Source organism: Leucoraja erinacea, chromosome 2 (genome assembly GCF_028641065.1).
Source record: "Leucoraja erinacea ecotype New England chromosome 2, Leri_hhj_1, whole genome shotgun sequence".
Classification (NCBI taxonomy): Eukaryota; Metazoa; Chordata; class Chondrichthyes; order Rajiformes; family Rajidae; genus Leucoraja; species Leucoraja erinaceus.
Genome location: NC_073378.1, coordinates 79,742,445 through 79,757,066, shown reverse-complemented (window position 1 = coordinate 79,757,066; position 14,622 = coordinate 79,742,445). Strand labels below are relative to the sequence as shown.

The following is a 14,622-nucleotide window of genomic DNA, read 5'->3' as shown; positions in this document are numbered from 1 at the left end:
TTCACTAACAGGACCATGTATACTTTGAACTCCCTCTGCCACACTTATAAATGCATCTCACTGTCCATTCCTTTGCCTGCAAACAACACATTCCAATCAACTATTGCGAGTTCCTATTTAATATCATCAATGTCGAGAAGGAATGAGATCAGGCATTCTTTCAGTTAGAACACAATTGTAGTTCTACAAAATCACAGGACAATTTTCTCTTGAAACTTGAATTTATCAAATGACTTCATTAAATTAGATATCAATGAAATGCGACTATTAACACATATATTACTTAAAAATAAAATAAAATTAACATATTTTATTGCTGTTAAAATGCAGACATGTTATTTTGAGATTTCCCCCCAGATATTGACTGTTCCAAGATGGAATTTAAACACACTGAATCAGCATTGTATTTCTGGAAAACCATAACAAAGATGAGATTATAATGACATACTTCATCAGAAAGCTTTAAGCTAGAATGTAAAAATATTAACTGCTGCGACCATATTGAGGCCACGACTAGTTCCCAGATTGCGGGAACTCCTCTCGACCATGAAGCAGACTCACCACAGACCACCAGTGAGTATGTGGCGACTATGTGGTGAGCGTAGAGTCTCCTGCACTTGCCTAAAAAGTCGCCTAAGTGGGACAGGCCCTTTAGGCTTTCTAACCTTTACAAAGCATCAAAAAATAGTCAGAAGAACAGTAGCAATGACAACACACAATTAACGCCAGCATTTTTACGTTAGGGCCTAATAACAACAATTTATGAGAGCAACACCAACATTCTGCTCCAAATTGTTACCTTAGTTTGCTTTGACTTTTATGTTACAGACAAAATACACTGCAGGTTTTTGCACAACTAACTTTCTGTCCCCTGCACATTAGCTCATATCCCTGCAAACCTTTGGAAATGTAGTTACAATATGACACCAACTTGGAAAGAAATCAGATCTGGCCATCTTTCAAATAGAACACTATTGTAGTTCTGCAAAACCACAGGACAATTTTCTACCACAATCGTTGTTAAACTGAAATCATATATCTGTTACTTAAATATGATTCTGGGAAATTAAAAAAAAGCTTCTAATGCATTCTCCATTTTGCTAATATTGTTAAACTATTTGTAACTACAATTGTAAATGGCTACTTCATTAACCCCATGCAAGTAAATGTCCTACTTTGTAAGCTAAACCAAAAATAGATCAACCTGTTCAATTTTCAACTGACATCTTGTTTATTTGGCATCACAAGGAAATGGGATGCTTACAAATGTGATGTTTACAAAAAAAAAACTACAATGTACTGGAGTATCTCAGTGGGTTAGGCAGCATACCTGGAGGACATGAATAGGTGACCTGTCAGGCCAGGACCCTTCTTCAGCTTCTTTCAATGTCAGCTAACCATTTCCTCCAGATGCTGCCTGACTGGCTGAATTACTCCAGGACGGTACCTTGTTTCTTCATCCTCCAGCAAACTATCAACTGCTAATTTCTTCACATGAGCCTCAGTGATATAAAACTGGCTTTCATCACCAAGCCGACTAATCACTGAAGAAAAACGTATCCTACAACTTCAACTATACAGATGTACCGTAGAAAGCATTTTATCTGAAGGCATCATAGCATGGTTTTGGAACAACTCCATTCAAGACCGCAAGAAATTGCAGAGAATTGTGGATGCAGCCCAGGCCTTCACGCAAACCAAACTTTCCTTCCATTGACTCCATTTATATCTCATGCTGCTTCGGGCAAGTCCACCAACATAATTAAGGATGAATCACACCCTGTCCACTCCTTCTTCTTTGCTCTCCTGAGTACTATAACCCCTGACACCGGCAAAAGGTATTGAAATGTGAAAACGCACACCTCCAGACTCAGAAACAGCTTCTTCCCTGCTGTTGTCAGGCTTCGGAAAGGTCCCTCCATAAGTGAGGGTTCTTCCTGATTCACCTCTACCCCATTGTAGACATTGGACTTTGCCTGTGGAACATGTGCTACAATGCTACACACTGTATCTTTCCCTTTATTCTGCTTATTGTTCTTGGGTTCACTCAGAGTTGTGAATCTGTGGAATTCTCTGCCTCAGAAGGCAGTGGAGGCCAATTATCTGGATGCTTTCAAAAGAGAGTTAGATAGAGCTCTTAAAGATAGCAGAGTCAAGGGATACGGGGAGAAGGCAGGAACAGGGAACTGATCAGCCATGATCACAATGAATGGTGGTGCTGGCTCGAAGGGCCAAATGGTCGACTCCTGCACCGATTGTCTAATGTCTATTGATTGTATTTAGATATAGTATTATCTAATCTGATAGCATGCAAAATAAAATCTTTCATTGTACATGTGACAACTATAAACCTATAACTATAGTAATCCAGGGGGAAAAAGAACATAAATTGAATTGAAATGCAAGATGAACATATCTCTATTATAATAAAACTCTGATCTTGGATGTGGATGTATTTATTTGTGTGTGTTTTGATTGTCTGTGATTCACATCTCCTCGAAAACACGATGCGCTAATGGTGAAATTTTTACATATTCCGATAGAGACTTACCTCATGATTTCAAAAATCGTCTCATCTGAAAATTTGATTCATTACGTCTTGAGTTTTTTATTAAAATTGTTCACAAATCAGAGATCTTTTTTAAAGCTAACGAGCTGATGTGTCACAATGACTCTGCTCCTCTCGGCCAGCTGCGCACAGTTTTCCAAGCACAGCCTGCTGGGCACTGTTTTTGTACATGCTGCGAGTTACGTTAACCCCACCCCCCCACGACTCGCAGTCATTTTGTCGCATCCCGCTTGCAGTCAACACACACTCAGCCCGCCGTCCGCAGTGCCCCACCCGCAGCCCAGCGGCCCTCCCCCCCCGGGCTCTGGATTGAGGCCGCTGAACACGCAATAATTTGGTTGGGCTTCCGAGAGCTTCATAGGTCCTGCGAGGTCCCGAGGCCCGTCGCCCGCTCGCCAAGTTCAAGTCCGCCCTCTCTCCCTCTCTCTCGCCCTCACCTCTCCTCTCCCTCCCCTTCCCCCTCCCTCTACTCTCCCCCTCCACCCTCTCTCCCCCTCTCTCCCCCCTCTCCCTCACCCTCCCCCTCTTCCCCCTCCTCCTACCCCTCTCCTCCCCCCTCGTCTCTCCCCTCGTCTCTCCCCTTCTCCCCCCACTCCCCCTCCACTCCCCCCCCCCCCTCCCCCCCTCTCTCTCTTTCGCTGCCCCAATCTCTCTGCACCTCGAGATAGGGCCTGGATGGGGTAAAAGGAGCCAATGAATAATATTAATATAATATCAAGGTGGTGGTTAGTGTGTGTGTGTGTGTGTGGCGGGGGTTAGTGTATGTCTGAGGGGATACAAACTTAAAGCACATGGCATTGGGGGTTCAGTATTGATGTGGATAGAGAACTGGCTGGCAAACAGGAAGCAAAGAGTAGGAGTAAACGGGTCCTTTTCACAATGGCAGGCAGTGACTAGTGGGGTACCGCAAGGCTCAGTACTGGGACCCCAGCTATTTACAATATATATTAATGATCTGGATGAGGGAATTGAAGGCAATATCTCCAAGTTTGCGGATGACACTAAGCTGGGGGGCAGTGTTAGGTGTGAGGAGGATGCTAGGAGACTGCAAGGTGACTTGGATAGGCTGGGTGAGTGGGCAAATGTTTGGCAGATGCAGTTTAATGTGGATAAATGTGAGGTTATCCATTTTGGTGGCAAAAACGGGAAAGCAGATTATTATCTAAACGGTGGCCGATTGGGAAAGGGGGAGATGCAGCGAGACCTGGGTGTCATGGTACACCAGTCATTGAAGGTAGGCATGCAGGTGCAGCAGGCAGTAAAGAAAGCGAATGGCATGTTGGCTTTCATAGCAAGAGGATTTGAGTATAGGAGCAGGGAGGTTCTACTGCAGTTGTATAGGGTCTTGGTGAGACCACACCTGGAGTATTGCGTGCAGTTTTGGTCTCCAAATCTGAGGAAGGACATTATTGCCATAGAGGGAGTGCAGAGAAGGTTCACCAGACTGATTCCTGGGATGTCAGGACTGTCTTATGAAGAAAGACTGGATAGACTTGGTTTATACTCTCTAGAGTTTAGGAGATTGAGAGGGGATCTTATAGAAACTTACAAAATTCTTAAGGGGTTGGACAGGCTAGATGCAGGAAGATTGTTTCCGATGTTGGGGAAGTCCAGGACAAGGGGTCACAGCTTAAGGATAAGGGGGAAATCCTTTAAAACCGAGATGAGGAGAACTTTTTTCACACAGAGAGTGGTGAATCTCTGGAACTCTCTGCCACAGCGGGTAGTTGAGGCCAGTTCATTGGCTATATTTAAGAGGGAGTTAGATGTGGCCCTTATGGCCAAGGGGATCAGAGGGTATGGAGAGAAGGCAGGTACGGGATACTGAGTTGGATGATCAGCCATGATCATATTAAATGGCGGTGCAGGCTCGAAGGGCCGAATGGCCTACTCCTGCACCTAATTTCTATGTTTCTATGTTTCTATGGGATGGTCAGTGTGTGTGTGAAGCTGCAGGCCGCCCCCCCCCCCCAGAACCGTGTGTTGAGGGGACGGGACCGAACAGGTCCCCCTTGGTCTAGTGTATGTACATATAGTATATATATATATGTTTAATTATACCAGGGCTGATGGCAAGTCAAGACTCCAATCTAAGGCACAAATTTTAAGGTTTTGTTATCAGTTAATGCAATTTCCCAATCTTTCAATGAAATTACTGCATCATCATTACTGACCAGCTTCCTTAAAACATTTAGAAAACCGAAAGTGCGACTAAGAAGATAAAATAATTCCCTTACATACATTTCTTGCGTCTTCCGCAGTAGTGTTGCTTTTGTAGCTGTCCGTGCTTGTAGTCATTACGGTGCCGATGTTGCTGGTGATGTTTATGGTCATTTTGTTCAATTGCCTGTGGCCTCTGCTGCATGGAAATCTCGTTATACAGAAAAGGCACTTTGGGCTCTGCAGATCTCTTGTAGAGGACATGCGGCTGGTGCCCATCAGGCGCTGTGTAATTGTGCTTAAGTGCAAGGTGCTGAGGTAGTGGAGTCAAAAAGTAATCGGCTTCTTCGGTCCTTATCAAACCAGACTAGAAAGGAAAGACAAAGCTTAAAATATGTAATGAAAATGGATTGTCTGCCAAAACTGAAATGCTCATACCCTTTTGGGTAAAAAATACAAATAGAGCTAAAATGTTTACATATAAAACATGTGCAAAATATAACTTCAGTTAGCTTTCATAAGATTAACATGTTTAAGTGGGATCATGTTTCAATATCTTACCCCCTGTATAAGTACAATTACAGCTATTGTATTTATGTTGTCTTTTTTTTCTCTCTTTAGTTTTTCTGTCTTTATTATTTGTTTTATATTATTTCTATTAAACTATTACACTGACTTTTTGTAACTTAAGTGGCATCCCATTGGTAGGAATTTTTTAAAAAAAGTCAAAATTACTACATGATGGCATTGTTACGTACATGACGCGACTTGCATTGCAATTACAGTACCTAGTTGACTACTAAAGATAGTCAAATAACGCTGGAGTAACTCAGCGGGTCAGGCAGCTTCCCTGGAAAATATGGATAGGCAATGTTAAGGGTTGGAACTTCAGACTTCACTGCACTTCTGAAGAAATCTATCCATTTTCTCCAGGGATGCTGCCTGCCGTGCTGAGTCACTCCAGCATTTTGTATCTTTCTTTACTAGGCTACTAAATTTCACTGCAAACCACATCAAGTGAGGGAGGCAGATCTCCTTGCTGGAATAGGACCAGATAAGTTATTACAACAATCCAACAGATTATTACAACAATTCAACAATCCAATAATTGTTTTTAAAATTGTTTATTCCAGAGTTACTTAATTACTCGTTAAAATTCCACAGATGCAACACAGGAATTTGAATTCATTTCTCAAGATCAATAGTCAATGAATTTGAACATCAGTCTCATACATTAAGTACATGCTTCCAAATGCTTTTTCGTACAGTCTAACTTTAATACTTCAGAAATCTACTTACTTACCATGTGTATTGTGGAATGGGAAAAATAGGCTGAATATGGGTTTTTTGGCTGCAAGATAAAAGCAGCCCAATTCCACATCTTAATGCCCCTGTCCCACTTAGGAAACCTGAACGGAAACCTCTGGAGACTTTGCGCCCCACCCAAGGTTTTCGTGCGGTTCCCGGAGGTTGCAGGTGGTTGCCGGAGGTTGCAGGTAGTGGAAGCAGGTAGGGAGACTGACAAAAACCTCCAGGAACCTCTGTTGAAAGGATTAGCCCATGTACATTTAAGCCAGCAGTCTAACTAGGCAGAGCATTAGAAATTAGTGTTCAAGAATGTATTTTCTCTCTGATATTCTTTGAGTAATGTTCTTCAGATGCTTCCAGAGATTACAGTTTCTATCAATCTCGGTGACTACCTTTGTATGTTCAGGTCCAGTTTGGTTTGTAAGATGCCTAAAGATCAATTAGTTTTACATAATTCCAGTACCTGACTAGACTAAGTGGGACCCGTTGGGTCCTATGTTCACACAGGAGGGCTGGTCCTTCGATGCAATATTCCACCTCTCCACCAATTGCAATATTGGTGGCCAGTGGGGGGGGGGGCTTTTAACTTCAACCCAAACCCCCCCAAACAACCATTTGCAGGCAGTGCCTTTTTACTTCAACCCAAACCCCCCAAACAACCATTTGTAGGCAGTGCCTTTTTACTTCAAACCAACCATATTTTCATTTTCCAACCACATTAAGGGCACTCACAATTGAGTAGACATGTGTTCAGTGTTATTCAGAGCTCAGAGAGACGTGACCCTCTGGCTTCCTCCATCTTGCAGAGACTGAGTGAGGCACACCACTTCCTGATTTTATAGTCCCTCCCCCTCCCTCCAGCAGGGGCAGCAGAGAGAATGGCAATTAAAAAAAAAACATTAATATCTCTCTGATTTACCATCGATGGGAAAAATCCTCTGGTCCAGGAAGGCGGAGGGGGGCTCTGAGCAAGGTGGCCAAAAATCACGGCCATAGGTGGCGGCATTCTCTCGGAAATCACAGCACAGTGAGCCAAAAGCGGTCAAGATCAGACTTTTAGTAATATAGATGTATAGGTACAAGAAAATATTAGCAATGTGCCTTGAAGTGCAAAACTGGACTAACTGTATGGATTGATAGTATAAAAATGAGAACACAATTAGATGGAAACACATTTGCTTTTATTAGAAATATAGATTTCAGGACTTTTTTTATATATATGTAAATGGAAGCCCTGCATAACAAATGCTATATAACATATGCTATATAACATATTCTATCTATCTATCTATCTATCTATCTATCTATCTATCTATCTATCTATCTATCTATCTATCTATCTATCTATCTATCTATCTATCTATCTATCTCTATCTATCTATCTCCAAGGGGGACCTGTTGGGTCCCGTCTCAACGCGCAGTTGCAGGGGGCGTCCTGCAGTTTCGCACACAAACTAACCCCACCCCCCCCCCCACACACACTAACCACCCCCCTTGCTATTATATTATTATTAATTGGCTCCTTTTACCCCATCCCAGCCCTATCTCGAGGGGCAGAGAGAGTGGGGCAGCAAAAGAGAGAGAGGGGGGAGGGGGGGGTGGAGCGGGGGGAATGGAGAGGGGGGAGAGGAGGGGGGCAGTAGAGGAGAGGGAGATGATCGGGGAGAGGAGAGGGGGAGGATAGGGAGAGAGTGGGGGGGAGATGGGGAGAGAGGGGGGAGAGGGGAGATGGAGAGGAGGGGGAGGAGGGGGGAGGAGAGAGGGGGAGGGGCGGAGGAGGGGGGAGGAGGGGGGGAGAGGGGGAGAGGGGGGGAGAGGAGAGGGGGGAGAGGGTCTGATATGTCATTTTGACTTTATGAGCCATAATTCTTTCTCATGTTTTGTCTGTTATGCTTTACTATTTGACCTATCTTACTTTTTTTTTCCAGTTTGATTATCTTTCCAAAATTTCATGCTTCCTGGAATATTTAGTCCCTAGCATTTGTCGCCTTGATATCTATTTTTTGTAATGCTTAAATGATTGTTCTCTTCCTATACGTTTGCCATCATTACAATAGGAAGGCTGTGATTAAGCTGGAGGGGGTGCAGAAGAGATTCTGAAAGATGTTGTTGGTCTGGAGGGCTTAAATATGTGGTGAGGTTGGATAAGCTGGAACTGTTTTCTATGTAGCGATGGTAGCTGAGAGGTTACCTTATCAAACTTCATAAATTCGTGACGGACATTAATAAGGTAGATGATCACTCTTTTTCTCAGGGTAGAGATGTCTAAAATTGAAGGTCAAATGCTTAAAGAGGGGAAAGATTTAGAGTAAAAATGAGATCCAGGTTTTTCCACACAGATGGTGGTTGGTATATGGAACGAGCTGCCAGAGGAATTGGTAGGGGCTGCTACAATTACAATATTTCAAAGACATCTAAACAGGTTCAGGTTTTGCATAGGCGTATGGTAAAACTCAGGCAATTGGGAGTAGGTCAGGAAGGAAACATGCTCGGCATGGAGGAGTTTGGCTCAAGAGACTTTTTTTCTGTGTTATATAACTCTTTAACTAAAATATGTTCATATCATAATAAATATTTCACACAATCAAATAGCTGACATTGTCCTATTACCATTTTCCCAAACTTTAATTCCATTTGTTGCTGTACTATTGCTCATGTCCATTTTGGCATTTCCTATCCCAATCTGGTTATCTATCCCAGAGAAGGTGAAATGAGGACCAGAGGACATAGGTTTAACGTGAAGGGGAAAAAATTTCACAGGAACCTGAGGTGTAACTTTTTCATACAAAGGGTGATGGATGTATGGAACAAGCTGCCCGAGGCCGCACCTATCACAACATTTAAGAAGCAGTTAGACAGGCACATGGATAGGACATGTTTGGAAGGATATGCTGGCAGGTGGGACTAGTGTAGCTGGGACATGTTTGTCGGTGTGGGCAAGTTGGGCTGAAGGGCCTGTTTCCACTGTATCATTCTATGACTCTATTTTGCCACACTGTCACTTTGTGCATTCTGCCCAATTTTCTAAATTTTCTCCCAACTGGATCCTTTCCTAATTACACTGTGTGAAGCTTTGTGTGGGGTGGGAGATTGCAACCTTCACGTGGTCCACCCTGTTTTGACGAATGCAATCAACCCGGCGTGCACAATCAAATAAGATCAACTAGAACAAGTTGCCCTGCGCAAGAAGAAGAAGAAAAAGCTTTGTGTAAATCCTAGGTTAAATGAATTGCCAGCTGAATCAAAAGAGGCCAGTTATTCCCACATTATGCTATGTCAACTCTGATCTGTTTTCACCATGCAGCAATGTGTAAATGGCACCCGGCATAACCTAGAGATTACAGCTTTTCAGCAATTGCTTGCTAAATTAGACCCTAGTTCCTCATGCAGCCAGAGCTGAACCTTCTAATCCTATTTATGTTATTGATTCCTATGGACCATGATAAGTTTAGTTTTAGTTTAGTTTAGAATTAACTGGAATCTCCTTTTTGAAATTCCCTTCTACTGCAGGAGAGATAACTTTACCCCGGTACCTACAAGCTGTGAGATGTGGGAAGTATGCATGCAATTTAAGTTATTGTGTTGGGGATAATGCTGGTTATAAAAAAAAACACACACAGATGCTGGCAATCTAAACTTGCTGGAAACACTCAGCAGTCAGGTCGCATTTGTGGGAAGAAAAACAGAGGCTTTTCTCCTTGTACAGAAGGTATCGTATATCCCGTCCATGAAGAGATTCAGTAAAACATTCAAAAACCTTGGAAGCTACTTAATGCCCCACTGTGCTATCTAACTTTTCCAGGTCAAAGACATTTCCTGTACAACAGCTCAGCAGCTGATTCTACCACGATATACATCTCCTTTAACACATGGAGCTACTTTTAAACCACTTACAGTTCTCTCCATAATGTTTGGGACAAAGACCCATCATTTATTTATTTGCCTCTGTACTCCACAATTTGGAATTTGGAATAGAAAAAAAATCAAGTGGTTACAGTGCACATTGTCAGATTTTAATAAAGGACATTGTTTTTCATTTTGGTTTCACCATGTAGAAATTACAGCTATGTTTATATATAGTCCCCCCATTTCAGGGCACCAACATGTTTGGGACACATGGCTTCACAGGTTTGTAATTGCTCAGGTGTGTTTAAATGCCTCTTTAATGCAGGTACAAGAGAGCTCCCAGTACCTAGTCTTTCTTCCAGTCTTTCCATCACCTTTGGAAACTTTTATTGCTGTTTATCAACATGAGAACCAAAGTTGTGCCAATGAAAGTCAAAGAAGCCATTATGAGACTGAGAACCAAGAATAAAACTGTTAGAGACATCAGCCAAACCTTAGGCTTACCAAAATCAACTGTTTGGAACCTATAAGAAGAAAGAGAGTGCAGAAGACTTGATGAACAGAAATGCAGAGGCTACACTCAAGATGGAAACCACTGGTTAGCCACAAAAATAGGACGGCCAGGTTACAATTTGCCAAGAAGTACTTAAAAGATCAACCACAGTTCTGGAAAAAGGTCTTGTGGACAGATGAGATGAAGATGATCTTATATCAGCGTGATGGCAAGAGCAAAGTATGGAGGAGAAAAGTATTGCCCAAGAATCAATGCATTCCACCTCATCTGTGTGTTATGGCCTGGGCATGTATGGCTGCTGAAGGTACTGGCTCACTTATCTTCATTGATGATACAACTGCTGATGGTAGTAGCATAATGAATGTATAGACACATCCTAATGTTAATCCTGGCTAAAACCGAGCAGCCATAGTACCCAAAATTTAGTAAGGACTCATGTATTGCTAGGCCATTTTGGTCACTTCTGATGTGCTCTGCAGAAATAGGACAAGCTTTTGAATGGTACCAGTAAGTCTGGGCCCAGATCAGTGTTGCATATTCAATTGACAGATGGATGGGATTTCTGCAGAGGACATCCAAGGAAATGTAAAATGCATGAGGGTAATTGGATAAATGCAAACTAAGTGTACATATTGTAAATAATATTGCTAGACAGTTACCCTGCCATTGTTGATTGGTTAAAGTGTTAAGCCCCTAGCCGGTTTGTTTGGATTCCTGAGTAAATGTTGCATTATTCAAATTCTGTTAGCTTCCTCTAGAAGCTTCTCCTGCAACAATGTAAAGGAGATTGTCATTGGTCGTAACTGTCAATAATGTATTGTTGTAATTTATCTGTTTGATTGGATTGTAAACAGACCACCCTTCTGTAGTTCGGCCCCTCAAGGTTTGGGGCATAAAAGGCAGCCCCTACGAGGTCCTTTGACGATCTTCTGGAAGAGCTCTTGGGACTGCATGACCTATTGGAGCGTCTCTGCTTGCATGAGGCTGAAGGGCCTGGCCAGGCAGATACAAGGATTGAACCAGCGATTGGTTTAGGTATTGTATCGGGCAATTTGTTGTGCTATCCAAAAATAAAGTTTAGTTGTTCCAGTGTTTGAATCAATATTTTATTGACTGAACTAGCCTGGGGGGAAGCTTAGAAGAGCTAATTTACACTATCTAATCAAGTTCAAACAAATGCCTCAAAACTCATTGGCCGGCGGTTCATTCTACAGCAAGACAATGATCCCAAACATACCGCTAAAGCAACAAAGGAGTTTTTCTAAAAAATGGTCAATTCCTGAGAGGCCAAGTTAATCACCCGAACTGAACCTAATTGAGCATGCCTTTTATATGCTGAAGAGAAAACTGAACGGGTCTAGCCCCCAAAACAAGCATAAGTATTGGTTGCAATACCGGCCTGGCAGAGCATCACCAGAGAAGATACCCAGCAACTGGTGATTTCCATGAATTGCAGACTTCAAGCAGTCATTGCATGCAAAGGATATGCAACATAATACTAAACATGACTACTTTCATTTACATGACATTGCTGTGTCCAAAACATTATGGTGCCCTGAAATGGGGGGGCCTATGTATAAACACTGCTGTAATTTCTACATGGTGAAACCAAAATGGATAAAAATGACCTTGGAGTTTGGAATTTGGCGGCAGAGGGTCCACTCTAGTTAAAATTCCATTTGGAATATTTTTGGAGGACCAGGAAACCAAGAAGCAAGAGTTACTTCAGGGAGTTACTCCAGCTCCAGGGAGTGATTTTGCGTTGGTTTTTAGCAGTCGCGGCGAGGCGGCCACCGGACGGCAGGTCAGCACATACGCGGCACAACCATGGTCGATGATGTGCTGGCGGTGGTTGTGCGCTTGTGCAGGGAGAGGATGTGCAGGCTGTGGCAGTGCGCATGTGCAACATGGCTGGCCGTGCTGTTGGACGAGGAGCGGGTGGAGAGCAGAGAACCGGCGGCCCAGACACGGATAACAATGACGGGCGGAGACGGTGCATGACAGAGAGAGAGAGATAGAGAGGGGGGCCCGCTCAGAGTTGAACGATAGGTGTCCAGGGTCCTTGCCAAGCCGGGCAAAATGGCATGGCTTTTAGGTTGCCCGACGGGACTTTAGGTCGCCATTGACACCCGGGCAACCGTTAATTTCAAGCCCTGGTATGTATATGGTCTATGGTATATAGGCACACTGAACTTTATCTCCTGTTCTGTATTCTGTTTACACATTCTGTTGTGCTGCAGCAAGCAAGAATTTCATTGTCCTATCTGGGACACATGACAATAAAACTGTCTTGAATCTAGACAGCACCCATAGTCAGGTTTAAACCTGGGTCTTAGGCGCTGAAGGATAGCAACTTTACCACTGCACCACCTTGCCACTCTGTAGCTGTAACACTATAAATGCAGTGTTTCCTTTCGCTTTTTGAACTCATGTGCAGTATGATCTGCCTGGATAGCACAAAAAACAAAGTTTTTCACTGTATCTTGGTGCAGGTGACAATAATAAACCAATGGCAATATGCATACGGATTGCACCCAAGATCAAGATTGAACCCTGTTCTCTGGCACTCTGCCACCCCCTAAAGTTGAATTTGCCTTAAAAGTTGTGCCAAACAAAGAACACGCAAAGTTTCTGAAAATGATTGCTTCAAATGAACAGATTGCACACGCCTAAGGTAATTGTTATGATATACATGACTGTTCCTTCTGAAGCCAAGCTTTTGCACGATACCTTAAGCCTAAAATAACAATCACACAAACTACCTACTTATTATCATCCTTTCCTGCTTTGCAACTAGTGAGACATTTAATGAATTGAATTGTTACACCTCTCATTTCCTCTAAATGGGCATATGATTCTGTTTCTTTTCCAAACTGAAATGCAAGCAACTCCCCTGAATGGAAAAACTTGGGAGTGAGGCCAGGTTTTGACCTGAAGATTAAATGTGGATTCGTACATTTAGTTCTGAGATTCAATTTACCGACAGATGTGTTTTTTCTTGGTTTAGTGGACACTAACTCACAAATATGACTTTCACTCAAATGGGGACTAAAAATTACTTTTCAGTTAGGGAAACAATGCAACCCTTATATTTAGCAAGAGTACTGGCACCCATCCCTGGCTTATTAAATTTCAAAACAAAGTAAAAATATTTCCTGCATAAATGAAATAGTGGTTTAAATCATGGGGCAGGGCTCTTGAAAGAACATGCATCAAACTACAATTGGCAGTGGATAAATTAAATGATGTTCATTGTGCATCACACCTTTGTAATTTTATATCACTTGAGTAATCTTATATCACTTGACGTGCATGCAACTGTAATTGCAATTATTTAGTGACTAGGATCATTCAGAAGACTTAGAATTGGAAAGAAATAGCCGGTGAATGAAAAGTCTAAAAGTTCTCCTTCAGAAGAAACATACAGATGGTTTAAGAATAGCAAAGAGAGAGAAAAAACAGGAGATAAGGGCATGAAAAAGAGGTGCTGAAGGAAAGCAGTATGAAGTTTGAAAGATACATTTTTAAAAGATTGTAACTTAATGAATAAAAATTGACATTAAGTGAGAGATGTAGAATGTAAAGTGAAATAGGAAAATACAAAGAATACATGCTTAACATAATTTCCATTCATTATATTGCAGAACACTCAATTGGGGACTAAACATTGCATTTCAGTCTGGTAGAGGGGTCAAGGAAAGAGCGCCAATCTTTTCCACCAAGTTTCCACCAATCTTTCCACCACCACACATAAGAAGCACAAGAAGCGACAAGACAGACACCATTGTATGCAGATGCCGAGAAGTGTGTTCAACTCTGACTGAACAACTTCTAATCTTGTGAGAGGACTCTATAACAAGAAGTTAGGTAGACAATGCAACCCTTATATTTAGTGCCATCATGGAGACATAGACGGCTGCAGATGCAGGGATTTGGAGCAAAATATGAGCTGCTAGAGGATCTCAAGAGGCTCAGGCAGCATCATTGGAGGCGAAACGAGGGCCAATGGTTCAGGTTGAGACCCTGCATCAGAACTGGGAGTGCAAAGGAGAGATAGCCAGTGTATAAAAGGGATGAGGATGGATGAGGTAGAAACTGGCAAATGATTGGTAGATCCAAATGAGAAGGTATTGATGGGCAAATGGACTGAGGTGGGGGAAAGAAGGATGGAGATAGCAATGGAGGCGAGCAGGTGATGTGGAAACAGTAAAGAGTTGTAGACTAT

The 14,622-nt window shown here is 42.5% G+C and overlaps 1 protein-coding gene across 1 annotated transcript in view; it reads right to left on the bottom strand.

Moving 5' to 3' along the window:
* LOC129711468 (A disintegrin and metalloproteinase with thrombospondin motifs 16-like) overlaps nucleotides 1-14,622 on the bottom strand; it is a 193,320-nt gene that overhangs the window by 114,495 nt on the left and 64,203 nt on the right. Inside the window, exon 4 of the mRNA XM_055659092.1 lies at nucleotides 4,811-5,096. Within this exon, the coding sequence (XP_055515067.1) occupies nucleotides 4,811-5,096 (286 nt within the window). The remainder of the gene's footprint in view (nucleotides 1-4,810; nucleotides 5,097-14,622) is intronic.